This window comes from Petromyzon marinus, chromosome 84 (genome assembly GCF_048934315.1).
Source record: "Petromyzon marinus isolate PM22_M1 ecotype Great Lakes invasive population chromosome 84, UKy_Petmar_22M1.pri1.0, whole genome shotgun sequence".
In the NCBI taxonomy this organism is placed as follows: Eukaryota; Metazoa; Chordata; class Hyperoartia; order Petromyzontiformes; family Petromyzontidae; genus Petromyzon; species Petromyzon marinus.
This window is the reverse complement of record NC_133749.1, coordinates 977,003-1,002,658: the sequence shown is the minus strand read 5'-3', so window position 1 is coordinate 1,002,658 and position 25,656 is coordinate 977,003. Positions and strand designations below refer to the sequence as shown.

General features: G+C 50.3%; 2 protein-coding genes across 4 annotated transcripts; both read right to left on the bottom strand.

Annotated features, from left to right (window-relative positions):
• Positions 1 to 1,912: 1,912 nt before the first annotated feature.
• Positions 1,913 to 21,368, bottom strand: LOC116936864 (serine/arginine-rich splicing factor 1B). 2 transcript variants are annotated; one of them, XM_032944012.2, is made up of 6 exons: positions 20,864 to 21,368; positions 13,228 to 13,400; positions 10,774 to 10,946; positions 7,600 to 7,823; positions 6,809 to 6,994; positions 1,913 to 2,136 (listed from the first exon to the last, which is right to left on the bottom strand). In XM_032944012.2, the coding sequence occupies exons 1-4, from the start codon at positions 21,046 to 21,048 to the stop codon at positions 7,659 to 7,661; spliced, it is 696 nt and encodes a 231-aa protein (XP_032799903.1). In that variant the 5' UTR covers positions 21,049 to 21,368; the 3' UTR covers positions 1,913 to 2,136; positions 6,809 to 6,994; positions 7,600 to 7,658. The 2 variants fall into 2 exon arrangements, with proteins under 2 accessions (XP_032799903.1, XP_032799902.1); XM_032944011.2 differs by lacking the exon at positions 1,913 to 2,136 and having other exon boundaries at positions 2,211 to 6,994.
• Positions 2,211 to 6,569, bottom strand: LOC142907852 (uncharacterized). 2 transcript variants are annotated; one of them, XM_076057704.1, is made up of 4 exons: positions 6,489 to 6,569; positions 4,298 to 4,388; positions 4,079 to 4,245; positions 2,211 to 3,975 (listed from the first exon to the last, which is right to left on the bottom strand). In XM_076057704.1, exons 1-4 carry the CDS (start codon positions 6,533 to 6,535, stop codon positions 3,285 to 3,287), a joined length of 996 nt encoding a protein of 331 aa, XP_075913819.1. In that variant the 5' UTR covers positions 6,536 to 6,569; the 3' UTR covers positions 2,211 to 3,284. The 2 variants fall into 2 exon arrangements, with proteins under 2 accessions (XP_075913819.1, XP_075913820.1); XM_076057705.1 differs by having other exon boundaries at positions 2,211 to 4,245.
• Positions 21,369 to 25,656: the final 4,288 nt, after the last annotated feature.

Here is a 25,656-nt window from a genome sequence, read left to right as displayed (position 1 = left end):
CACAAAACACCACAGCCGCTTGCAATGCACGTCAATGCACAGATCAACACACGATGGGCGGGGGCGGGGGGGGGAGGGCTGTAAGCAACACATGGGGGTGGTACGGTCAGACGTTACACAGATTAATACATCAATGTTAATGAAGTGTCAACTTTACCCAAATCCTAACGCACATCCGGTCCAGGGCTTTGGATCCCAGCAAAGAGGGGAGGGTCGGCTCCTCCGGAATCCAAGCGAGATTCCAAATCCGTTCCACGTTTTGATTTTTTGGATTCGCCAAAATTGCCTGGTGGCCGCCAATTTCATCCAGGTTTTGGATTCCCAGCGAAGGGGGTGTGTGATGGGGTGGGGGTGGTCACTCCTCGACAATCCAAGCGAGATTCCAAATCCGTTCCGTGTTTTGTTTTCACGAGGTTTTTTTTTTTGCTTTGTCTGGGGGGGGGGGGGTCTCCTCCTTCCTTCTGACCGCCAATTTCATCCACGATATAAAAAAAAAATGGGGAAAAAAATAAATAATCGCAGACGGGGGGGGACGTACGGACGGACGATCGAGTGGAAATTTAACAAGTCCAGGTGAGCGGTGCGTTGTTACTCCGTGGGGGGTGGAGATCCAGGAGCTCATGGCGAGTCCGATTCATCGGTTAACGAGCTTATCGAGCGGTGCCTTCCGACCGGGCCGATAAATCTGCTCCGAGATCGCGTGAATTCCTCCTCCTCCTCCTCTCCATCGAGGGTGGGGGTGACGGTGGTTCCGAGGCATCCAAATTTTGAACTCTCCAGCGAGGGTGAAAAGAAATCAAAAATAAAATGATTTTTTTTTAACGTAAAACAAAATCCTGTTGCGCTGAATCCGTTGGGTGTAAATTGGAATCGGAGGGAGGGGGATGGTTACAATCCGCGTGGCGCATCCAGAGAATCCGTTTCCTTTCCCTGAGAGCAATCCGTTTTTTTGTTTTCTCATCTGAGGGGGGCAGGGGGGGGGGGTTCTCTCTCCTCGGCAGATTTCCTAACGGGGTTTTCCTGGCGCCGGCGTTCACGGCAAATCCGTTTTTTTCGAATCCAGAACGATTGCGCAAAATCCACAACGGGTCCTTCCTCCGTATACGGAACGGACCTGGGTACACAGGGGGAGAGGAAGGTGGTCGGTGGTGGTAGCGGTGGGGGGAAGGGGCGGGCGGGCGCCTTTTCCCCCAATTTGCGTGCGACTCCAAAACGTTTTTTTTATTCTTGGGAGGCCCCCCGCCCCGGACGAGCGATTTTGCCAGCCCTCCTTTTTCGCTTTTCCGTCTTAGCGCTCCCCCCCCCCTCTCTCTCTCTCCCTCCCTCCCACCCACCCACCACCACCACCACCACGACGTCCCCCCCACCCCCGCTCTTCCCCTGTCCATCCATCATCGGATCCTCGGACTCCCAGAGAGACTCCTACTCCTCCTCATGCTCCTCCTCATGCTCCTCCTTCCTGTCCCTGCGACCGCATGCGTCCTGGGGCGTCTGCTGGTCTCTTCCCGCCACCCCCGCCCTCACCCTTCGCCCGCCGCGTCTTTATGCGTTTTCCTGCGGCCGAAGTGTCCGCGTCTATTGCCGAGTGAATCCAAAATCCAAACAGCGCGTGTGTGGCTTTTTTTTTTTGGTGGTTGCTTTTCCAGACGACTAGAACGTTTTGGCGGGGGTTTTTTTTTGTTTGTGTTTGTCCGAACCCGCGAGACGGTCCAATTGGGTCATTGGTGGCGGCGGCGGCGGCGGCGGTGGCGGTCGCAGATGCAGATCCACGGTGGTGTGCATCCTACGAGCCTTGGCCTTGTTCCTCATCCCGTGCTCCCCTACTTTTTGTTTTTTTTTTAAATCGCAGACTCCTCTCGGTCAAAGTTCGTTCGTTTTTTTTTGTTTTTGGGGGGGGGGGGGGGGAAGGGGAGGGGGGTTTTTTGAACGGAAATTGCTCACAAGGTAGTTCGCAAAAAGTTTTCCACCCCACACCGCGGGCTACCGCTAAATTCCGCTCATCGTCGCGATCATCATCATCATCATCGTCGGCTTGTCCCGCTAACGACATCATCGTCATCATCACCGGGGGGGCATCATCGACATCATCCGGACATCCAAAATGATCCGGCGTCTGAGCCCGAGTCCGAACGACACCTTCGTCCCAGCACAAGCAAGACACAAGGAGGCACAACAGTTAGACACGAGGAACAAACTCGGGACGCAAGAGACACAAAATAGACAAAGCTCAGTTATTTCTGACCTCTTTCAATCCCTCCCCCCAGTATTGGTTGGGGGGGGGGGCAGGGGAGGAGGGGGGGTGAGGTGGGCACACCCATGACCAAACATAGCGCGGAACGCAACACTCCCGGCGGGCGCGTCACCAAAGCACAACGCGGCGAGCGATAACTACCCCGAGCAATTTGTCGACGTGGGTAAGAACACAGGGGTGATGTAAATACATTTGGTTTTGTTTTTTTGTAAGTGAATTTATTCGTGTGTAGTAACGTGTTTAACCGGGAGGAGGAGGGGGCGGGGGGGGACTTACAAAAAAAGGATTGGGGAAGGGGGGGTGGGGGGGCAGTCGTGCGGTTTTGACCAAAAAGAGTTCAAGCAGCGGCGAAGAACCTCAACGGATGAATCCAACGACTTCGTTAATTACCAACACCACAAATTTGCCGTAGATTTCTCAGTTTTTTTGTTTGTTTTATACCCCCTGCCCTTCCCCGCGCTGCCTGCCCATCCCACCATGCCCCCCCCCCCGCCCCCCACCCCACACCACTCTTATTTCCAAAACCAAAATTTTAAACATTTACATCGGCGGACATCACATACAGCCCCCCACCACCACCACCGCTCAAAACGATTACAAATATTCACCCCCACCCCCGCCCGCTCGCCGCCACGCGCCCCACAACACTGGACATGTAAATTAAAATCGGTGGGGGGGGGGGGGGAAACGTCAAATTATTTCCTTTTTTGCCCCCCCAAATAAAACATAAAAAAAAACATTCAAACGGACGAGGCCGCTGTCAGGCTATCCAGGCTAACAGGGCTGACCAGGCTGCCCGAGGCTGAACAGGTTACCCAAGGTTGCCCAAAGGCTGCCCAAGGCTACCTCCCCCCCCTCCCAAGGGGTGCCCCCGCCCATGGCTGCCCAGGCTACCCACTAGGCTGGGGAGAATTGAATAAACACCAAGGGGAAGAACGGCAAAAACGGCACAAGAGGAGGGACCACTCCCTCTCCCTGCCCACGTGTGCACCATCAGCCAGCCACTTCATGACCTTCCTGGGGGGGGGCTCCTCTAGGGTCGAGTGGTGAACCCCTCCCCCCCCCCCAACAAATAAAAACTTAACTCGAGCGGCAGCCTAACACAGGGGTTCCTGCAACTAGGGGTGAGGGCAACATCGGGGCTAATGTTGACGGTGGAGGAGGGGGGGGGCACTGATCTAATTCTAACGACCCAAGCCCAACCACCCTTGCAAGAAGTGATGCTGACGAAAGACAGACGTGGTGGTGGTGGTGGGATGATGAGAGACGTGGTGGTGGTGGAATGATGAGAGACGTAGTGGTGGTGGGATGATGAGAGACGTGGGGTGGTGGTGGTGGGATGATGAGAGACGTGGTGGTGGTGGGATGATAAGAGACGTGGTGGTGGTGGAATGATAAGAGACGTGGTGGTGGTGGGATGATGAGACGTGGTGGTGGTGGTGGGATGATGAGAGACGTGGTGGTGGGATGAGAGAGATGACGTGGTGGTGGGATGAGAGACGTGGTGGTGGGATGAGAGACGTGGTGGTGGGATGAGAGACGTGGTGGTGGGATGAGAGACGTGGTGGTGGGATGAGAGAGACGACGTGGTGGTGGGATGAGAGAGGTGACGTGGTGGTGGGATGAGAGAGACGTGGTGGTGGGATGAGAGAGGTGACGTGGTGGTGGGATGAGAGAGACGTGGTGGTGGGATGAGAGAGAGAGACGTGGTGGTGGGATGAGAGGCGTGGTGGGATGAGAGAGAGACGTGGTGGGATGAGAGAGAGACGTGGTGGGATGAGAGAGAGACGTGGTGGTGGGATGAGAGAGACGTGGTGGTGGGATGAGAGAGACGTGGTGGTGGGATGAGAAAGATGACATGGTGGTGGGATGAGAGAGATGACATGGTGGGATGAGAGAGAGACGTGGTGGTGGGATGATGAGATGACGTGGTGGTGGGATGAGAGAGAGAGAGAGAGACGTGGTGGTGGGATGAGAGAGAGACGTGGTGGTGGTGGGATTAGAGAGATGACGTGGTGGTGGGATGATGAGATGACGTGGTGGTGGGATGAGAGAGAGACGTGGTGGTGGTGGGATTAGAGAGATGACGTGGTGGTGGGATGAGAGAGATGACGTGGTGGTGGGATGAGAGAGATGACATGGTGGTGGGATGCTGAGAAACGTGGCGGTGGGATGAGATGACGTGGTGGGATGATGAGAGGGAGTCGACGTGGTGGTGGGATGGAGACAGCAGAATGAGAAGCGTGGTGGTGAAAGAGGTGACGGACGGCGAGACAAGAGAAGCAGACAGGACGACGCGGCTTGAACGGAAGCGGACGAGCTCGTTAGGGGTATTGCGACTGACTAATTGGGACGTGAGGGCGGGATTATCGACCTCGTGGTTGTGACCAGAAATTGAACGAGATCATGCGCGACGCGGCCGCGTCAATTAAAGAGTAAACCCCCGAGTGACACCGTCAAAGTCAGCTTGCTTGGGGAGGAGGGGAGAGGCCCTCGTTTTTGTGTTTTTTTTAGTTTTGCCGAGTCTGCTCAAGCCCAGCGCCACCGCTCTTGGCGAAGGTGCCCCCTGACTACTGCCGCCCCCCACCCCACCCCCATGACATCCAATCCCCTAAAAACAATTTAAACAAACAGCGCGGACGACGTCACACGAGTGTCTTGGGGGGGAGAAAAAGGAAAAACCAAACGTCAGCAGCTGCCAAGGCTTTTCAGAGTCGAACGACGGATCCAGAGTCTTAAAGCTAACGGGGGGAGGGGGTGGGTCGGGGGGGGGGGAAGGTGGTGATGGTCTAGACCATGACAATATCAAACTGAACAAATTCATTATTTTTTTTGGCCAAGGTTAAGACCCTGCTAAATATTTAAACGAGCAAGCCCTCCCCAACGGCGAGAGGCTCAGCACCTTCCGCGTCAGCCATCCGGGCAAGATTTTCCTCAGCATGACTTTATTCATTTATAAACTACACAAAAAAAAAACCACTAAACTTTTTTTTTTTACACCAGCTGTAAGGCCCCAACTGAGCAATTAGGCTCTTCTTCAGAAGCGGCCGAGGCAATAAAAAAAAATGGTAGCTCGACTTATAGTCGCCAAAGGGGCTCTTAAAACGCGCGACGTTAATTCTAAAATGTGGAGGGGGTAAAATCCACGTGACCACCACGGGGGAAGAAGGAAGGGGGGGGGGGGGGGGACATGCAAACTCATCGTCAGGGTCGGGATCGAACCCACGACCCTCCTTCCTGCGTACCAGGCGAGGTGGTTAACATCTCGCCACCGTAGGGGAGGGGGGGGGGAGGCCATTAACAGGACGCCTCGAAGATTTGGCCCGTTAACAAATCGCAGGCGCGAGAACAGCTGCAGACGTCTGGCGGCGAGGGGTGGGCGGTGTACGGGGGAGGGGGTGTGGTGGGGGGTTGTGTTTCAAGCTGCGCGCGTGTAAAAAACAAGAAAAAAAATTATCTCCCGGAAGCCAAGACCGGCCAACAGTGTCTAGTAAAAAAAAATAACAAAACACCCCCCCCCCCCAACCCACACCCCCACCCCCGACAAGAGGGAGATTAAATTTTCGAGTTGATAAATAAAACAAAAACTTAAAAAAAAAATAATAATCAGAATTTACTTCGTCTCTGAGCATCGGGGGAAGGCAACTATTGACGGACGGGGGGGCACCACCCAAAAGACGGGATACACCGGTTTGCGTGCGACGGTCAGGCGAGCAACCGGGTCCGGTTGCGCGCAGGCGAGCAACCGACGGGGTGAGCCGCCGGTGCCGCTTGACGCTCTCGCGATGCGGGGCGGGGGAAAGGGGGGAAAGGGGGGCCCTAGATTTGGAGCGCGGGGAGAGTCTCTCTCTCCCCACCCCCCTCCTCCTCCTCCTCCTCCTCGCCGCCAACCGCGTCACAACCAAGAAACTGTGCGTGCTATAGCCACCGTGTTTTTTTTTGTTTACGGCCCAGTGGCGGGAAGGAATCAATCGCCCCACCTCCTGCGACCAGCAAAGTCAACGGACCGCCTGTCCTGGATTATAAGACGCCCCCCCCCCCCGCCCCGCCCCGCCCCCCTCGCACGTCATCAGCCTGCAAGCGGTAGCGTTGAGTACGCTCGCATCAGCGCCAGTGGCGTCAGCGTGAGAGAGCACCAGGCCTGGCCTGGCCTGGCCTGGCCTGGCGCCGCGCTGAGGTCCCCGTGTCACTTAAGCGACGAGCGGCGGGCACTGCTAACCTACGTGACCAGATCAGAAGTGGTGGTGGGATGCGAGAGACGTGGTTGGATGAGAAAGATGACATGGTGGGATGAGAGAGAAGTGGTGGTGGGATGAGAGAGAGACGCCGGCGGCACGGCGGGGCGGGGGTTCACCTTACGTCGGAGGGCCTTTTGCAATCGGTGGGTCTACGGAAAAGGGGGGGGGGGGCTTCGCTCGTGCGCTGCCTTCCCCATGCTCAGGTGGTGTCATGTTAACAAGACACGAGGGGGGGTGGGTGGGGGTGGGGGACGTGGGGGAGTTTAGAGGGGGGAGGGGTAGGGGGCCGCGTGGGAGGAGGGGTGAGGTAGCGCCGTACCATCCAGCGCGCCGTCCATCACAATCCCCGGCATCCACACCCCGATGCCCACATGAACCACGTGTAGGGGGGAGAGGAGAAGTCTGCTACTCCAGGGGCTGCGCCACCTCCTCCACCTCCTCCTCCTCCACCACCACCACCACGTTGCCCTCCCCCTCTGCCTCACCTCACGCCCCTTCCTCGCCTCTACAAGGGGGCGACACCAATGGCAGCTGCAACTCGCAACGACAACAACAACCACAGGGATACCCAGTCAGCGTGTTGTACGCGTGCGTGTTGTACGCGTGTGTTGTACGCCTGTGTTGTACGCGTGTGTTGTACGCGTGTGTTGTACGCCTGTGTTGTACGCGTGCGTGTTGTACGCCTGTGTTGTACGCGTGTGTTGTACGCCTGTGTTGTACGCGTGCGTGTTGTACGCGTGCGTGTTGTACGCCTGTGTTGTACGCGTGTGTTGTACGCTGTACGCGTGCGGATGCTGTGTGTGTGTGTGTGCGGACGCCGTACGTGTGCTATATGCGTGCGTGGATGCCATCCGTACGTGGGTCAGAAGCTATGGGCACGTGTGTGTGCGTGATATACGTACGTGTGTAATATACGTACGTGTGTGTGTGTGTGTGCGCGTGCTATACGCGCGTGTGTGTGCGAGCTATGCGCTATGCGCGTGCATGGGTGTTGGGTGCTACATGCGCGTGCACGTGTGCCACACATACGTGCGTGTGTGCGTGCGTGTGTGTGTGCGTGTGTGTGTGCGTGTGCGTGCGTGTGTGTGCGTGTGTGCGTGCCATGCGTACGTGGGTGGGTGCAATCCGCGCGCCGCTCCCCCCCCCTCCCCCCCCAGGGCGCCCCGGGCTCAGCTCCGTGAGCGCGAGCGTGAGCGGTCGTTGGAGTAGCGGGGAGAGCCGCGACTGCGCTTGGGCGAGTAGGAGCGCGAGCGCGAGCGGGAGCGCGAGCGGGAGCGCTCGTAGGAGGGGCTGCGGCCGCCGTCGATCCGCACGTGGACGTAGGAAGTCTCGCCCTGGCGGCGCACACGCGCGCAAAACAGAGGAAGGGGATCCCGCACGCACACACACACACACACACGCGCCACACACACACACACGCGCCACACACGCGCCACACACGCGCCACACACACACACACGCGCCACACACGCGCCACACGCCACACACACACACACACGCCACACACACACACACACGCGCCACACACACACACACACACACGCCACACACGCGCACGCCACACACACACACGCACACCAACACCCCGACCAAAACACACGGTGTAGACTTCACCAGATGCTCTTCGCGACGCCACCCGGCAAACACGAGAGAGAGGCAATTCCGACCGAGAAAGATGGATTCTGGCTTAGCAATCATTGGAAAGGATTTGATCAACCATTTCGGGTCTTAATCGATTGTTCACGCTTACGGTGGCTTTCAGACCGCATCCATTATTTTTCGTCTCTCCCCCCCCCCCCCCTCCTCTTTTCCGAACATAGATGGACTCATATTCTTAGTTTTTTCGGTAAAGTCACGTTGAAGGGAAACAACAAAATAATAAAATATATATAAAAACAATAAAAAATTATCGCGACGTTTCGACCATAACTCAAACGGTCGTCTTCAGGTGTGTCGGTTTGCATAAATGTATTTTTAAACGGCGCATTTATTTATTTATCAAAAACGTTAGCGTCACGCGCAACGATTTGGCAGTTTATTTAGGACTAGTCCATCTATATTCTGAAAAGAGGAGGGGGGAGACGAAATTTTTTATAATGTATGCTGTCTAAAAGCCACTGTAAGCGTGAACAATCAATTAAGACCTGAAATGGTTTATCAAATCTTTCCAATGATTGCTAAGATAGAATCCATCTTCTCGGTTGAAATTGTCATTGGAAGGATTTGATCAACCATTTCGGGTCTTAATTGATTGTTCACGCTTACAGTGGCTTTCAGACCACATCCATTATTTTTCGTCTCCCCCCCCCGCCCCTCCTCCTCCTCTTTTCCGAACATAGATGGACTCAAATTTTGATTTAAAGCTTTCGTGACTGCAGATATTCATATTCTTAGCTCTCTCGGTAAAGTCATGTTGAAGGGAAACAATAAAATATATAAATATATAGATATTTACAGATGGACTCGTCCATCTGAACGAACTGTCAAATCGCTCTCCGTGGTTGCTAACCTAAAAAAAACCCGCCACTTTTGAAAAAAAATCTCTTGCTGTGGTTTTCACACCCTGACGATGATGATTGCTGCTTAGTGTTGCAGTCAAAACGTCGTGAGAATTTTATTGTTTTGTATTTTTTATTATTTTATCGTTTCCCCTTCTACGTGGTGGTGACTTTACCGAAAAGAACCAAGAATATGAATCCCCGCAGTCGAGTTGCCGAGGGGGGCGAGCAAACTAACACGACCGGTTAGAGGATCATCGATCATCCGGCGGCTTGGGAAGCGGCGGATTTTATTTTTTAAACGCCGGATAATCGCGACTATGCTAATTCCTTTGTCAAGGGGTGCCTCTGCGGATGTGTATGCTTTAACTTTAGCATAGCCATTTCTGTGACCAGTCACAAGCTAATCACTCGGCCATTTCAATGCTAAATTTCTATGCTAATTCCTTTGTCAAGGCGCTTTGTTTATTCTGACACAGCTTAAAGGTCGCGATCTGAACGTGGCTTTTTTCACTCCAGCGCTGTCCTACCAGACAGTCTCGTCCCTTCACCTGACGAAGGCCGCGTTTGTGTTGTGGCCGAAACGTCGTGAGAATATTATTGTGTACATTTTATTTTATCAATTTATTATTTTATTCTCATTCTACGTGGTGGTGACTTTACCGAAACAACCAAAGAAGACACATTATTTTTGTTCAACGGTTTTACTTAACCCGATTCCTAGTGTGTCGTGGTTAAATCTTGTAATCAAAAGTCAGTATACTTCCCGTTGTCCAATCAATTCCAAATGTTGCACACGTACTCAGATCCGGTGACAAAGCACGCCTCCATCAAAATCGCCATCAATTCATTGCCTCCTTTCAAGCGATTACATTTTTTTTACATGGACGGCTTATCAATTATATATTTTTTGTAGTAATAGGTTTTACCCCTTTTAACTGGCACAGTTAACTGGCACAGTTAAAAGGGTAAAAACCTATAACTATAAAAACCTATTACTATATCTTGCTACTGGCAAAGGAGGTCCTCGCAATATATATTTTTGTGCAGATTAAAAACGGCGCGGTCCCCTTAAACTGCTGAATCGGCTCGCACAAAAAGCAGGCGCCGCGTCTATCTTGTTACATCAAGATGTCGTCCACTTCCCGTTGTCAAATAAAGTTGTTTATTTCAGTGCAACTTTTAAATAAAACCGTTGTTGATAAAACTTTTATAAAGGAGTTTTTTGCACATTTTTGCACGATTTTAGGTGGTGTGCATACGTTTTTGTGTTTTAAATCTGTTTGCTGCTTGGGAATAACGAGACGGCGGTCCTTCATAAGCAACGTCACCAAGAAGTCCTTTCAAGGGGCCGCGCGCGGCTCCGGGAGCCGAAAAGGTTGCCGATCCCCGGCACTAGATAGACTCCCACGTCTCTCCCCTCCACCTCCCCACTCTGCCTACCCTCCCCCCCCCATCTCTCCCTCCCCCCCACCTCTCCCTCTCTCCCTCCACCTCCCCACTCTGTCTACCTTCCCCCCCATCTCTATCTCTCCCTCCCCCCCCCCACTTCTCCCTCTTTCCCTTCACCTCATCCCCCTCCACCTCCCCCCTCTGCCTCCCCCCCCCATCTCTCCCTCCCCCCCACCTCTCCCCCTCTCCCTTCACCTCATCCCCCTCCACCTCCCCCCCCATCTCTCCCTCCCGCCCCACCTCTCCCTCTCTCCCTTCACACCCCCCCCCCGCCACCTCTCCCTCCCCCACCACCACCTCCGCCCCCCCCCTCTCCGCCCCCCCACACACTCACCTCGTGCGATTTGAACTTGGTGTCGTCGAGTTTCCGCACGGCGTACTTCATGTCCTCCTTGCGCACGTACTCCACGACGCCTGTTCCGTCGCGAAACACGTCGGCGTAGCAGACGTCTCCCGCCTCGCGCATGTGGTCCTTCAGGTCCTGCCAGCTGCCTGTCGGAGGCAACCCTGGGGGCGAAGGGGAAGGCCGGGCGGCGGCGGGGTCGAGGCAAAGGTTACAGAATCATAATCCGACCCGTGAGGCAGACATTCGCCGACCGGCGTGGCCAGGAACAGCGAGCCGCCCCGCGCACTTTTTTAAAATCGTCACCCACGCGCCGAGAACTCGTCTCTCTGGGAAACCGCCTGTCGTTGCGTTACAGCCGCTAGGGGGGTGTTATGGGCAGCATTAAACAACAACAACAAAAAAACAGCCCGCAAACTTTAAACAAGCTCCGATTGATGATGATGACGATGACGATACGTGCATCGTCTTTGTTTTGCCACAAGCACCGCGTGTGGTTATAATGCAGACTTTGATGCCTTGAACATCTTAACACCGCCGCTGTCACAGCTCAGGTGAGAGACGATTACAGCTGTCACAGCTCAGGTGAGAGACAATACACAGCTCAGGAGAGAGACAATCACAGCTGTCACAGCTGTCACAGCTCAGGTGAGAGACAATCACAGCTGTCACAGCTCAGGTGAGAGACAATACACAGCTGTCACAGCTCAGGTGAGAGACAATCACAGCTCAGGTGAGAGACAATCACAGCTCAGGTGAGAGACGATCACAGCTGTCACAGCTCAGGTGAGAGACAATCACAGCTGTCACAGCTCAGGTGAGAGACAATCACAGCTGTCACAGCTCAGGTGAGAGACAATACACAGCTGTCACAGCTCAGGTGAGAGACAATCACAGCTCAGGTGAGAGACAATCACAGCTCAGGTGAGAGACGATCACAGCTGTCACAGCTCAGGTGAGAGGCAATACACAGCTGTCACAGCTCAGGTGAGAGACGATACACAGCTGTCACAGCTCAGGTGAGAGACAATAAACAGCTGTCACAGCTCAAGTGAGAGACAATCACAGCTGTCACAGCTCAGGTGAGAGACAATCACAGCTCAGGTGAGACAATACACAGCTGTCACAGCTCAGGTGAGAGACAATCACAGCTGTCACAGCTCAGGTGAGAGACAATCACAGCTGTCACAGCTCAGGTGAGAGACAATCACAGCTCAGGTGAGAGACAATACACAGCTGTCACAGCTCAGGTGAGAGACAATCACAGCTCAGGTGAGAGACGATCACAGCTGTCACAGTTCAGGTGAGAGACAATACACAGCTGTCGCAGCTCAGGTGAGAGACAATCACAGCTGTCACAGCTCAGGTGAGAGACAAATCACAGCTCAGGTGAGAGACAATCACAGACAATCACAGCTGTCACAGCTCAGGTGAGAGACGATCACAGCTGTCACAGCTCAGGTGAGAGACAATCACAGCTGTCACAGCTCAGGTGAGAGACAATCACAGCTGTCACAGCTCAGGTGAGAGGCAATCACAGCTGTCACAGCTCAGGTGAGAGGCAATCACAGCTGTCACAGCTCAGGTGAGAGACAATCACAGCTGTCACAGCTCAGGTGAGAGACCATCACAGCTGTCACAGCTCAGGTGAGAGACAATACACAGCTCAGGAGAGAGACAATCACAGCTGTCACAGCTCAGGTGAGAGACGATCACAGCTCAGGTGAGAGACAATCACAGCTCAGGTGAGAGACAATACACAGCTGTCACAGCTCAGGTGAGAGGCAAATCACAGCTGTCACAGCTCAGGTGAGAGACAATCACAGCTGTCACAGCTCAGGTGAGAGACAATCACAGCTGTCACAGCTCAGGTGAGAGACAATCACAGCTCAGGTGAGAGTCTATTAATACACAGCTGCCACAGCTCAGGTGAGAGACGATCACAGCTGTCACAGCTCAGGTGAGAGACGATCCCCAGCTGTCACAGCTCAGGTGAGAGACAATCACAGCTGTCACAGCTCAGGTGAGAGACGATCACAGCTGTCACAGCTCAGGTGAGAGACAATACACAGCTCTCACAGCTCAGGTGAGAGACAATCACAGCTGTCACAGCTCAGGTGAGAGACGATCACAGCTGTCACAGCTCAGGTGAGAGGCAATCACAGCTGTCACAGCTCAGGTGAGAAGCAATCACAGCTGTCACAGCTCAGGTGAGAGGCAATCACAGCTGTCACAGCTCAGGTGAGAGGCAATCACAGCGATCGAAACGTTGTGATCCATTATTTTCTACCAACGTGACTTTACCGAAAGAACCAGAAGCTAAAACAATTTACCAACACCGCGGCCCTGAAAACCGGCCAGCGTCTCTCTCCACCACCCCACCCCCCTCTCCGCCTTCCCATCATCCCATTTCTCCTCTCAACTCCCCCCGACCGATGGCGGCACCTGTGACGATGACGCGGTACTCGGAGCGGTGAGAGGGGGGGCCGTAGCGGCCGCGTGGGGGCCCCCCGAACCGCGATCCGAAGCGGGTCCCTCCACCGCGGGGAAACTCCACGCGCAGGCGGTAGCCATCGTAGTCATAGCCATCGCGGCCGTGCACGGCATCCTCCGCGTCCCTGAGGGTAGGGGGAACATGAGGCGAGACGGCAAAAAACAACTAGCTTAAGACAGAAAACGCGATAAAAATCGAGCAGCTATTTAAGAAAAACGCCAAACTGCAGTAGCAGACCATCTCGGTTATCGGCCGCGGATAATTCAAAATCGCGGATAATCCAAAAGCATAACCATTTGTTGTTATTTTACATTATGAGACCTCCTTTGCCAGTAACAAGATACAGGAATAGGTTTTACCCTTTTAACTGGCACAAAAAACTGACACCTTTATTCAAGGCATCGTGTTTGCAATAACCACAACACAAGCAGTTAAAAAGAGACAACTCTGATAATGATATTGGCACTGTCCTTGAATTTGATTGGTCCACACCCGAGACGGCTTTCCTTAGAGCCCTTTAGTCTCCACTGGTGTTGGACCAGATGACGCCAGTGGAGACTAAGGGCTCTAAGAAAAGCGGTGTGGACCAATAAAATTCAAGGACAGTGCCAATATCGTTATCAGAGTTGTCTCTTTTTGTTTGCATTTTGACTGCTTGTGTTGTGGCTATTGCAAACACGATGCCTTGAATAAAGGTGTCAGTTTTTGTGCCAGTTAAAAGGGTAAAACCTATTACTATAAAATGTTGTTAGTGAACAAAACTAAAATTTGCAGGAAAGAATCGACAAATCGATGTGGGTGCTCAGTGATAATAACACTTTCCTGGTTCCGCACACTCCGCGCATTAAGTGCGACTGTACAACTACTGTACAGGCGGCTATCACGAGAATTTCGTAATTACCGGAGCAACGTATTTGTACAGTTTAAGCAACGTGCGACTTGTAATAAACATTTCCAAGAATAACAATGTGTAACTAATAATAGGGTTCCCCCCCTTTTTTTTCTGGCAACAAAACGGAAACCTTTCTAAAAGGAATCGTGCGTGCATTAACCACAATACTCGTGGACAAAATGCAAACAAAAACACACTGACAATATGATGCACTGTCCTTGAAACCGATTGGTCCACACCAGAGACGGCTTTCTTTTAAAGCATCGTCTCAATTGGTGCTAAGATCAGAGGACGCCAAAAGGGGAAAAACCCCTATTATTATATTTTGGTACTAGCAAAAGGAAGTCTAATGATGGAAACGTATAACTATTTTCAGATTTTGATTTAAAGCTTTCGTGACTGCAATGATTCATCTTCTTTGGTTCTTTCGGTAAAGTCACGTAGAATGAGAATAAAATAATAAATGGATAGAATAAAATTTACACAATAATATTCTCACGACGTTTCGGCCACAACACAAGCGGCCTTCATCAGGTGAAGGGACGAGACTGTCTGGTAGGACAGCCGCTTGTGTTGTGGCCGAAACGTCGTGAGAATATTATTGTGTTATATAATTTTATCAATTTATTATTTTATTCTCATTCTACGTGACTTTACCGAAAGAACCAAAGAAGATATTTTCAGATTATTAATTTGGGCCGAAGGGAAAATCCAGGCATTATTAATTTGTCAAAATGTATTAATTTGTCAAAATCGGATAAACCGCACCGCGTATAAATGCAGTCGTTTTTTACATTTTAACCAGACCTTCTTCAAGGAGTGTAAAAAAACCATCATCACGCAAAACATCTGTCATCCTCGCATCAGCAGCGGCGGCTTTTTGGCTAGACGGTCACTCCCATCGCGTGGCGCTTTCATCAGACTGGCTTTCTGCGGCCATCTCGAATGCTCTTCCTTCCAATATCAGGACGCCACTGGTGGTGCGACGCACTTTTATAAACCGCGAATGAAAACTAAATTTCTTTTAAGACTGCTTTCAGAGGCCCACAGACTCGCACAGGGGCCAACGGACTCGCCCAGAAGACCACGGACTTTTACTTTCCCGCACCTTTCGATTTAAACAAGGTTGGCTACGGACGGTGCAAAAGAAGTTTAACATACATTCTATCATATGGCTGATGAAGATGCAAAGACGACTGCAACTGTGGACAAGCCGGCAGATAACCAAGGTTGGGGGGTGGTAGCGGAGATGTATCACTAATGTCTCCTTTGTATTTGTGGATCGGGGCATTACCTCGTTGTACGGCGTCCGTTATCGATGACCACAGCCGCGGTGGTGAGATGTTAACTACCTCGCCTGATGTACAGGAGGTTGTGGGTTCGATCCCTACCATGACCCCTGAATATTTGAAATTTTGCACGTTCTCCCCGTGTTTCGCGTGGATTTTTGTCCAGGTCCTCCGGTTTTTCCCTCCACATTTAGAAACATGCCATCAATCTCCACGTGACAAATATTCTGTACACGTGATGTCGATTCCAAATGTGAATGGGAAAACCGGAGGACCCGGACAAAAATCCACACGAACACGGGGAGAACGTACAAACTCCACTCACCCCAATCACTCACTCACTCACCATCTCACTCACCCGCTCACCATCTCACTCACTCGCTCACCATCTCACTCACTCGCTCACCATCTCACTCACGATCTCACTCACTCGCTCACCATCTCACTCACCCGCTCACCATCTCACTCACCCGCTCACCATCTCACTCACCTCAATAATTCCCTCACCCACCATCTCACCCCAATAATTTCCTCACCCACCATCTCACTCGCCCACCATCTCACTCGCCCACCATCTCACTCGCCCACAATCTCACTCACCCGCCCACAATCTCACTCACCCGCCCACAATCTCACTCACCCGCCCACAATCTCACTCACCCACCATCTCACTCACCCACCATCTCACTCACCCACCATCTCACTCACCCACCATCTCACTCACCCACCATCTCACTCATCCACCATCTCACTCATCCACCATCTCACTCACCCGCCCACCATCTCACTCACCCTAATCATTCACTCACCCACAATCTCACTCACCCGCTAACCATTCTCACTCACCCGCTAACCATCTCACTCACCCGCTACTCAACTCTCACTCACCCCAATCATTCACTCGACCACCATCCCCACCACTCACCTGCCACGTCTAGAGGGGTTTTTGGGCAACATTTTAACTATTTTAGCTCACGTTTTGTTGAGCGAAGAACATACAGCATCAATAGGAACATATCAACCTCGCATCAACTGAAACCCGCACAAAATACAAATTCTGAGGTAAAAATATCCTTGAAAACATGATCGTTTTTTTACCTCAACCTTTCGCGTCAAATAAACTGTTTTAAGAAAACAATTTGACACTTTTAACCTCACGATTGAGGGAAAGTTTCCCTCAAACATTACAGCGACTATTTAAGATTGACATGCTATTCACCTTACAACATACTGTTTAAAACTACACTTTACCTCACGATTTTCAGAGGTAAAAATCCCCTCAAACATGATCAATTGTTTAAAATTAACATGTTTATCCACCTTAAAACCTGTCGCGTCAAATTAGCTGGTTTTACCTTAACATTTAGACCCTTTTTTCCCCTCAAATAGATTTTGAGGTAAAAAATTCCCTCAAACATTACAGTAATCGATTAAAATTTACATATTTATTCACCTCAAGCTATCGCGTCGAATGACCTGGTTTTTAAGTTTAAAAAGTAGACACTTTTCCCCCCCTCACGTTTTTTATCGTGAGGTAGAAATTCCGTCAAACATTACAATAATCGTTTAAAATTCACATCTTTATTCGCCTCACAAGCTATCGCGTCGAGTGAGTTGGGTTTTAACAAAAAAATGTTTAACTTTTACCTCACGATTTGTCGAACGAACCCACACACACACAAGACAGACAAACCACCCACGTGTTCGCGGCCTAGCAACGTCGTTTCGCGCCAACCACTAACTACACTACACACATCGACCTCAACCGTTTAAAACACACAAATGTTATTATTAAACCAATCTAAAATAATATTTTAAGATTTGCAATTTACAAATATGTAAAAGGGAATTGGGGCTTGGGGGTTTGTTGGTGGTTTAAATTAAAACAAATTTGTTTTACCTCACAATTTTACGGACCCTTAAAAAAACACTTCAAAACAAAATAAACTCTCACCACCACCAATTTAATAACCTACATTTATGATATCTGACGAATCCGATGAGTTACAAAGCTCTTTACAAGCACACACACACACACGCGCACGCGCGCAGAGTGTGTCCAGAGTTAAAACAAAACTCCAACCAACTTCTGCATCAACCTAATACCGATTTTATTATAAACACATTTTTTTTTACAAAACAATAATCTCGCAAAGCTTAGTTAGCAAACAGGGCACCGGGCGAGGTAGTTAACATCTCAAATTATAACATGGAACTCACGACCTTTGTGTACCAGGCGAGGTAGTTAACATCTCAACTTCTAATATGGAACTCACGACCTCTGGGTCCCAGGCGAGGTAGTCAACATATCAACTTCTAATATAGAACTCACGACCTCTGGGTACCAGGCGAGGTAGTTAACATCAAAACTTCTAATATAGAAATTATAATATAGAACTCACGACCTCTGGGTACCAGGCGAGGTAGTTAACATCTCAACTTCTAATATAGAACTCACGACCTCTGGGTACCAGGCGAGGTAGTTAACATCTCAACTTCTAATATAGAACTCACGACCTCTGGGTACCAGGCGAGGTAATTAACGTCTTAACTTCTAATATGTAACTCACGACCTCTGGGTACCAGGCGAGGTAGTTAACATCTCAACTTCTAATATAGAACTCACGACCTCTGGGTACCAGGCGAGGTAGTTAACATCTCAACTTCTAATATGAAACTCACGACCTTTGGGTACCAGGCGAGGTAGTTAACATCTCAACTTCTAATATAGAACTCACGACCTCTGGGTACCAGGCGAGGTAGTTAACATCTCAAATTATAATATAGAACTCACGACCTCTGTGTACCAAGCGAGGTAGTTAACATCTCAACTTCTAATATAGAACTCACGAACTTTGGGTACCAGGCGAGGTAGTTAACATCTCAACTTCTAATATGGAACTCACGACCTCTGGGTACCAGGCGAGGTAGTTAACATCTCAACTTCTAATATAGAACTCACGACCTCTGGGTACCAGGCGAGGTAGTTAACATCTCAACTTCTAATATGTAACTCACGACCTCTGGGTACCAGGCGAGGTAATTAACGTCTTAACTTCTAATATGTAACTCACGACCTCTGGGTACCAGGCGAGGTAGTTAACATCTCAACTTCTAATATAGAACTCACGACCTCTGGGTACCAGGCGAGGTAGTTAACATCTCAACTTCTAATATGAAACTCACGACCTTTGGGTACCAGGCGAGGTAGTTAACATCTCAACTTCTAATATAGAACTCACGACCTCTGGGTACCAGGCGAGGTAGTTAACATCTCAAATTATAATATAGAACTCACGACCTCTGTGTACCAAGCGAGGTAGTTAACATCTCAACTTCTAATATAGAACTCACGAACTTTGGGTACCAGGCGAGGTAGTTAACATCTCAACTTCTAATATGGAACTCACGACCTCTGGGTACCAGGCGAGGTAGTTAACATCTCAACTTCTAATATGGAACTCACGACCTCTGGGTACCAGGCGAGGTAGTTAACATCTCAACTTCTAATATGGAACTCACGCCCTCTGGGTACCAGGCGAGGTAGTTAACATCTCAAATTATATGTAACTCACGACCTCTGGGTACCAGGCGAGGTAGTTAACATCTCAACTTCTAATATGGAACTCACGACCTCTGGGTACCAGGCGAGGTAGTTAACATCTCAAATTATAATATGTAACTCACGACCTCTGCGTACCAGGCGAGGTAGTTAACATCTCAAATTATAATATGTAACTCACGACCTCTGGGTACCAGGCGAGGTAGTTAACATCTCAACTTCTAATATGGAACTCACGACCTCTGGGTACCAGGCGAGGTAGTTAACATCTCAAATTATAATATGTAACTCACGACCTCTGGGTACCAGGCGAGGTAGTTAACATCTTAACTTCTCACCCCCTCAAGACTCACCCCCACACACCCCTCAGACTCACCCCCTCAGACTCAAACCCCTCAGACTCACCCCCCTCAGACTCACCCCCCTCAGACTCACCCCCCTCAGACTCACCCCCCTCAGACTCACCCCCCTCAGACTCACCCCCCTCAGACTCACCCCCCTCAGACTCACCCCCCTCAGACTCACCCCCCTCAGACTCAACCCCCTCAGACTCAACCCCCTCAGACTCAACCCCCTCAGACTCAACCCCCTCAGACTCAACCCCCTCAGACTCAACCCCCTCAGACCTAAACTCCTCAGACTCACCCCCCTCAGACTCACCCCTTCAAACCTCAACCCCTCAGACTCACCCCCCTCAGACTCACCTCCTCACACTGATCAGACTCACCCCCTCACATTGATCAGACTCACCCCCTCAGACTCACCCCCTCACACTGATCAGACTCACCCCCTCAGACTCACCCCCTCAGACTCACCCCCTCAGACTCACCCCCTCAGACTCACCCCCTCAGACTCACCCCCTCAGACTCACCCCCCTCAGACTCACCCCCCTCACACTGATGAGACTCACCCCCTCACATTGATCAGACTCACCCCCTCAGACTGATCACTCACCGCCTCACTCATCAGACTCACCCCCTCACACTCATCAGGCTCACCCCCCCTTAGACTCATCAGACTCGCCCCCTCACTCATCATACTCACCCTCCTCCGACCCCCTCAGACTTACCCCCTTATCCTCTCACACCCCTCAGACTCACCCCCTCAAACCTCACCCCCTCACACCCCTCAGACTCACCCCCTCAAACCTCACCCCCTCAAACCTCACCCCTCAAACCTCACCCCCTCACACCCCCTTAGACTCACCCCCTCAAACCTCACACCCCTCAGACTCACCCCCTCAAACCACACACCCCTCAGACTTAACCCCTGAAACCTCACACCCCTCAGACTCACCCCCTCAAACCTCACACCCCTCAGACTCACACCCTCAAACCTCACCCCCTCAGACTCACCCCCTCAGACTCACCCCCACAGACTTACCCCCTTACCCCCTCAGACTCACCCCCTCATACCCCTCAGACTTACCCCCTCACACCCCTCAGACTTACCCCCTCAGACTCACCCCCTCAGACTTACCCCCTCAGACTTACCCCCTCAAACCTCACACCCCTCAAACCTCACCCCCTCACACCCCCATCACTCACCCCCTCAAACCTCACCCCCTCAAACCTCACCCCCTCACACCCCCAACACTCACCCCCTCAAACCTCACACCCCTCAAACCTCACCCCGCCATCACTCACCCCCTCACACCCCCATCACTCACCCCCTCAAACCTCACCCCCTCACACCCCCATCACTCACCCCCTCAAACCTCACCCCCTCACACCCCCTCAAACCTCACCCCCTCACACCCCCATCACTCACCCCCTCAAACCTCACCCCCTCACACCCCCATCACTCACCCCCTCACCCTCCTCCGAGCCCCCCCTCAGACTCACCTCGGATCCTCGAACTCGACGAAGGAAAATGGCGGAGCGCGTCTGTTTTTGAGGTCCACGTCCCGAATGTTGCCGTATTTATAAAACAAATCTTCGATGTCCTTCACGCGAACGTCGGGCGGCAGGTTGCCCACGTAGATGCGGCAGTCGTTGTTGCCGGCAGGCCCACGTATCACGCCCGACATGGTTTTTGTTCGGTTAAATTAATATTTGAAAGGTGGCGTGTGTGGCGGTATGGGGGCGGGGGGTTGGTGGTGGTGGTGTTTCGTAGTGTGGTTGACGATGTTAGTTTGTGCGGCTGTGTTAATTGACGAGGGAGGGAAAGAGGTGGTGGTGATGGTGGTAGTGGCTGCTGTAGGTAGAGATAAAGAAGAGGAACTGCGAGCGAAATCGGAGGAGGGAAAACAAAAAACAACAGCGAACGGGGGCGCGCGCGCGCGTGTAGCAGCGAGGACAGCGACTCGCAAGATGGCGGTGAAGGAAGAAGAGAGAGGGTGGGGGCGGGCGGGGGGGCACGGTGACGTCACGAGTTTTTTTCCCGCGCTTTTCGTTAACCCCCCCACTACCCCCACCCTTTTTTAGCCATAGAAGTGAATGGGAATTCATAAATCTTAGTTCTTTCGGTAAAGTCACGTTGAAGGGAAACAATAAAATAATAAAATTTATATATAAAACAATAAAAAAATTCTCACGACGTTTCGACACCTGATGACGACCGTTTGTGTTATGGTCGAAACGTCGTGAGAATTTTTTTTTATTGTTTTATATATAAATTTTATTATTTGATTGTTTCCCTTCTACGTGGTGACTCTACCGAAAGAACTAAGAATATGAATTACTGCAGTCACGAAAGCTTTAAATCAAAATTGAATGGGAATTGCGTGAAGGGGGGGAGGGGCTAATAAAAAGGGGGTGTGGTGGGTGGGGGGGAATGTGGGCGGGGTTATTTAAATGAGATCCCGCCCCCACGTTGATTTTGCCTGGAGGAGTTCATAGTTCACAGTTCCATTTATTTCGGTATGGCCCTGTGAGCCATTCGGCTCTTGAATCGGGTGCAACCGCAACAAACAAAAACAAAAAACACGAACAAGAAAAACATCTTGAAGTGACTATGTGACTGTGCAAACAGAAAATAATAATAAAAATATAAAACAATAATTTATATTTTTATTATTTTATTGTTTCCCTTCTACGTGGTGACTTTACCGAAAGAGCTAAGAATATGAATTACTGCAGTCACGAAAGCTTTAAATCAAAATTTATTACTTTCGTGGTAATAGCAGAAACGAAATCCACGCTGTTGCGTAATTACGTCACCACGCACGCACGTCCGGTTGATCGATGTGTACGTGATGACGTCATGTGAGCACCGCCGTTTTTCGCGGTCCGCGGTGACGTCACTAGCAGAGACAAGAAACGATGTTGCGTCATTACGTCACTACGCACGCCAGTTTGACCGCTGTCTATGTGATGACGTCACGTGAGCCCCCACTGTCGTGACGTCACTCGTAGAAATAAAATTTCACGATGTGCGTCAACACGTCACTACGCACGCCAGTTTGACCGCTGTGTATGTAATGACGTCACGTAAGCCCCACCGTGAAAAATGGGAGCGGTGACGTCACTAGCAGCTACAAAATTCACGCTGTGCGTAGGTACGTCACTAACTCACGCACGTCCGGTTGACCGCTGTGGTGACGTCATGTGACCCCCACCGTTTTTCGCGGTACTCATTAACGTTACCCCCATCAGCTGGTAAAATAAAAAAAATTGTTTAGTGTATGGGTCTCTATGAGACTCTATGGGTCTTTGTGAGTCTCTACGAGTCTCTTTGTATCTCTATGGGTCTCTAAGAGTCTCTGTGTGTCTCTATGATTCTCTGTGTGTCTCTATGATTCTGTCTCTATGAGTCTCTGTGGGTCTCTGAGTCTCTGTGTGTCTCTATGAGTCTCTGTGTGTCGCTATGATTCTCTGTGTGTCTCTATGATTATCTGTGTGTCTCTATGAGTCTCTGTGGGTCTCTATGTATCTCTGTGTCTCTATGAGTCTCTGTGTGTTTCTGAGTCTCTGTGTGTCTCTGAGTCTCTGTGGGTCTCTAATAGTCTCTGTGTGTCTCTATGAGTGTCTGTGTCTCTATGTATCTCTGTGTCTCTATGAGTCTCTGTGGGTCTCTGTGTATCTCTATGTTTCTCTGTGGGTCTCTATGAGTCTCTGTGGGTCTCTATGGGTCTCTAATAGTCTCTGTGTGTCTCTATAAGTGTCTGTGTGTCTCTATGTATCTCTGTGTCTCTATGTATCTCTGTGTCTCTATGAGTCTCTGTGTGTCTCTATGAGTCTCTGTGGGTCTCTATGTATCTCTGTGTCTCTGAGTCTCTGTGGGTCTCTATGTATCTCTGTGTTTCTATGAGTCTCTGTGTGTCTCTATGAGTCTCTGTGGGTCTCTGTGTATCTATGTGTCTCTATGAGTCTCTGTGGGTCTCTGTGTATCTCTATGGGTCTCTAATAGTCTCTGTGTGTCTCTATGTATCTCTGTGTCTCTATGAGTTTCTGTGTGTCTCTATGAGTGTCTGTGTGTCTCTATGTATCTCTGTGTCTCTATGAGTCTCTGTGTGTCTCTATGAGTCTCTGTGTGTCTCTATGTATCTCTGTGGGTCTCTATGAGTCTCTGTGGGTCTCTATGGGTTTCTAATAGTCTCTGTGTGTCTCTATGAGTCTCTGTGGGTCTCTATGTATCTCTGTGTCTCTGAGTCTCTGTGGGTCTCTATGTATCTCTGTGTCTCTATGAGTCTCTGTGTGTCTCTATGTATCTCTGTGGGTCTCTGTGTATCTCTATGTTTCTCTGTGGGTCTCTATGAGTCTCTGTGGGTCTCTATGTATCTCTGTGGGTCTCTATGTATCTGAGACTCTGTGGGTCTCTATGTATCTATGTGTCTCTATGAGTCTCTGTGTGTCTCCATGTATCTCTGTGGGTCTCTGTGTATCTCTATGTGTCTCTATGAGTCTCTGTGGGTCTCTATGTGTCTCTGAGTCTCTGTGGGTCTCTATGTATCTCTGTGTCTCTATGAGTCTCTGTGTGTCTCTATGAGTCTCTGTGTGTCTCTATGTATCTCTGTGGGTCTCTGTGTATCTCTATGTGTCTCTATGAGTCTCTGTGGGTCTCTATGTGTCTCTGAGTCTCTGTGGGTCTCTATGTATCTCTGTGTCTCTATGAGTCTCTGTGTGTCTCTATGAGTCTCTGTGTGTCTCTATGTATCTCTGTGGGTCTCTGTGTATCTCTATGTGTCTCTATGAGTCTCTGTGGGTCTCTATGTGTCTCTGAGTCTCTGTGGGTCTCTATGTATCTCTGTGGGTCTCTGTGTATCTCTATGTTTCTCCGTGGGTCCCTGTGCGTTTTCAGTAGTTGACTGCGGCTAGAACTTTCCGCTTGGATGAGCAGCCATCGTTCGTGATGGCTTGGTCGCTTTAAAAAAAAAAGAGCTTTACCTGGTAAATAAAAAAAATAGTTTAGCATGGGTCTCTATGAGTTACGTGTCTCGATAGTTCTATGGGTCTTCATGAGTATGGGTCTGTGTGGGTCTCACTGAGTATGGGTCTCTGTGGGTCTCTACGAGTCTGTAGAAATGCCCGTTTCGGGGCATTGGGCTACTGCAGGGGGTAGGCAAATTTTTCGACTCGCCGGGCCACAGTGTGGGTTCTAAAATTTGACAGAGGGGCCTGGCCAGCAAACACATTGATGGAGTGCTTGCGTGAACTTAATATAAATGACGTGTTAAAAATCATTGCGTGAAAGGATTTGGCCTTTAACAGGTAGCAAAGCATTTCTGTGTGTCTCTATGAGTCTCTGTGTGTCTCTGCGTCTCTGTGTGTCTCTATGAGTCTCTGTGGGTCTGTGTATCTCTATGTTTCTCTGTGGGTCTCTATGAGTCTCTGTGGGTCTCTATGGGTCTCTAATAGTCTCTGTGTGTCTCTTTGAGTGTCTGTGTGTCTCTATGTATCTCTGTATCTCTATGAGTCTCTGTGGGTCTCTATGTATCTCTGTGGGTCTCTGTGTATCTCTATGTTTCTCCGTGGGTCCCTGTGCGTTTTGAGTAGTTGACTGCGGCTAGAACTTTCCGCTTGGATGAGCAGCCATCGTTCGTGATGGCCTGGTCGTTTTAAAAAAAAAAAAGAGCTTTACCTGGTAAATAAAAAAATAGTTTAGCATGGGTCTCTATGAGTTACGTGTCTCGATAGTTCTATGGGTCTTCATGAGTATGGGTCTGTGTGGGTCTCAATGAGTATGGGTCTCTGTGGGTCTCTACGAGTCTGTAGAAATGCCCGTTTCGGGGCATTGGGCTACTGCAGGGGGTAGGCAAATTTTTCGACTCGCCGGGCCACAGTGTGGGTTCTAAAATTTGACAGAGGGGCCTGGCCAGCAAACACATTGATGGAGTGCTTGCGTGAACTTAATATAAATGACGTGTTCAAAATCATTGCGTGAAAGGATTGATTTGGCCTTTAACAGGTAGCAAAGCATTTCCTTGCAAGGCAATTTAACAAATTTCCACGAACATGGACAATGCAAAAACATGTCGTAACGTTTCGATTTAAAGCTTTCGTGACCGCAATGATTCATCTTCTTTGGTTCTTTCGGTAAAGTCACCACGTAGAATGAAAATATTATTGTGTTATTTTATTTTATCAATTTATTATTTTATTCTCATTCTACGTGACTTTACCGAAAGAACCAAAGAATATGTCGTAACGTGACTGATCAAACATTATGAAAACAGCGCCGTCTAATGGGGAAATGG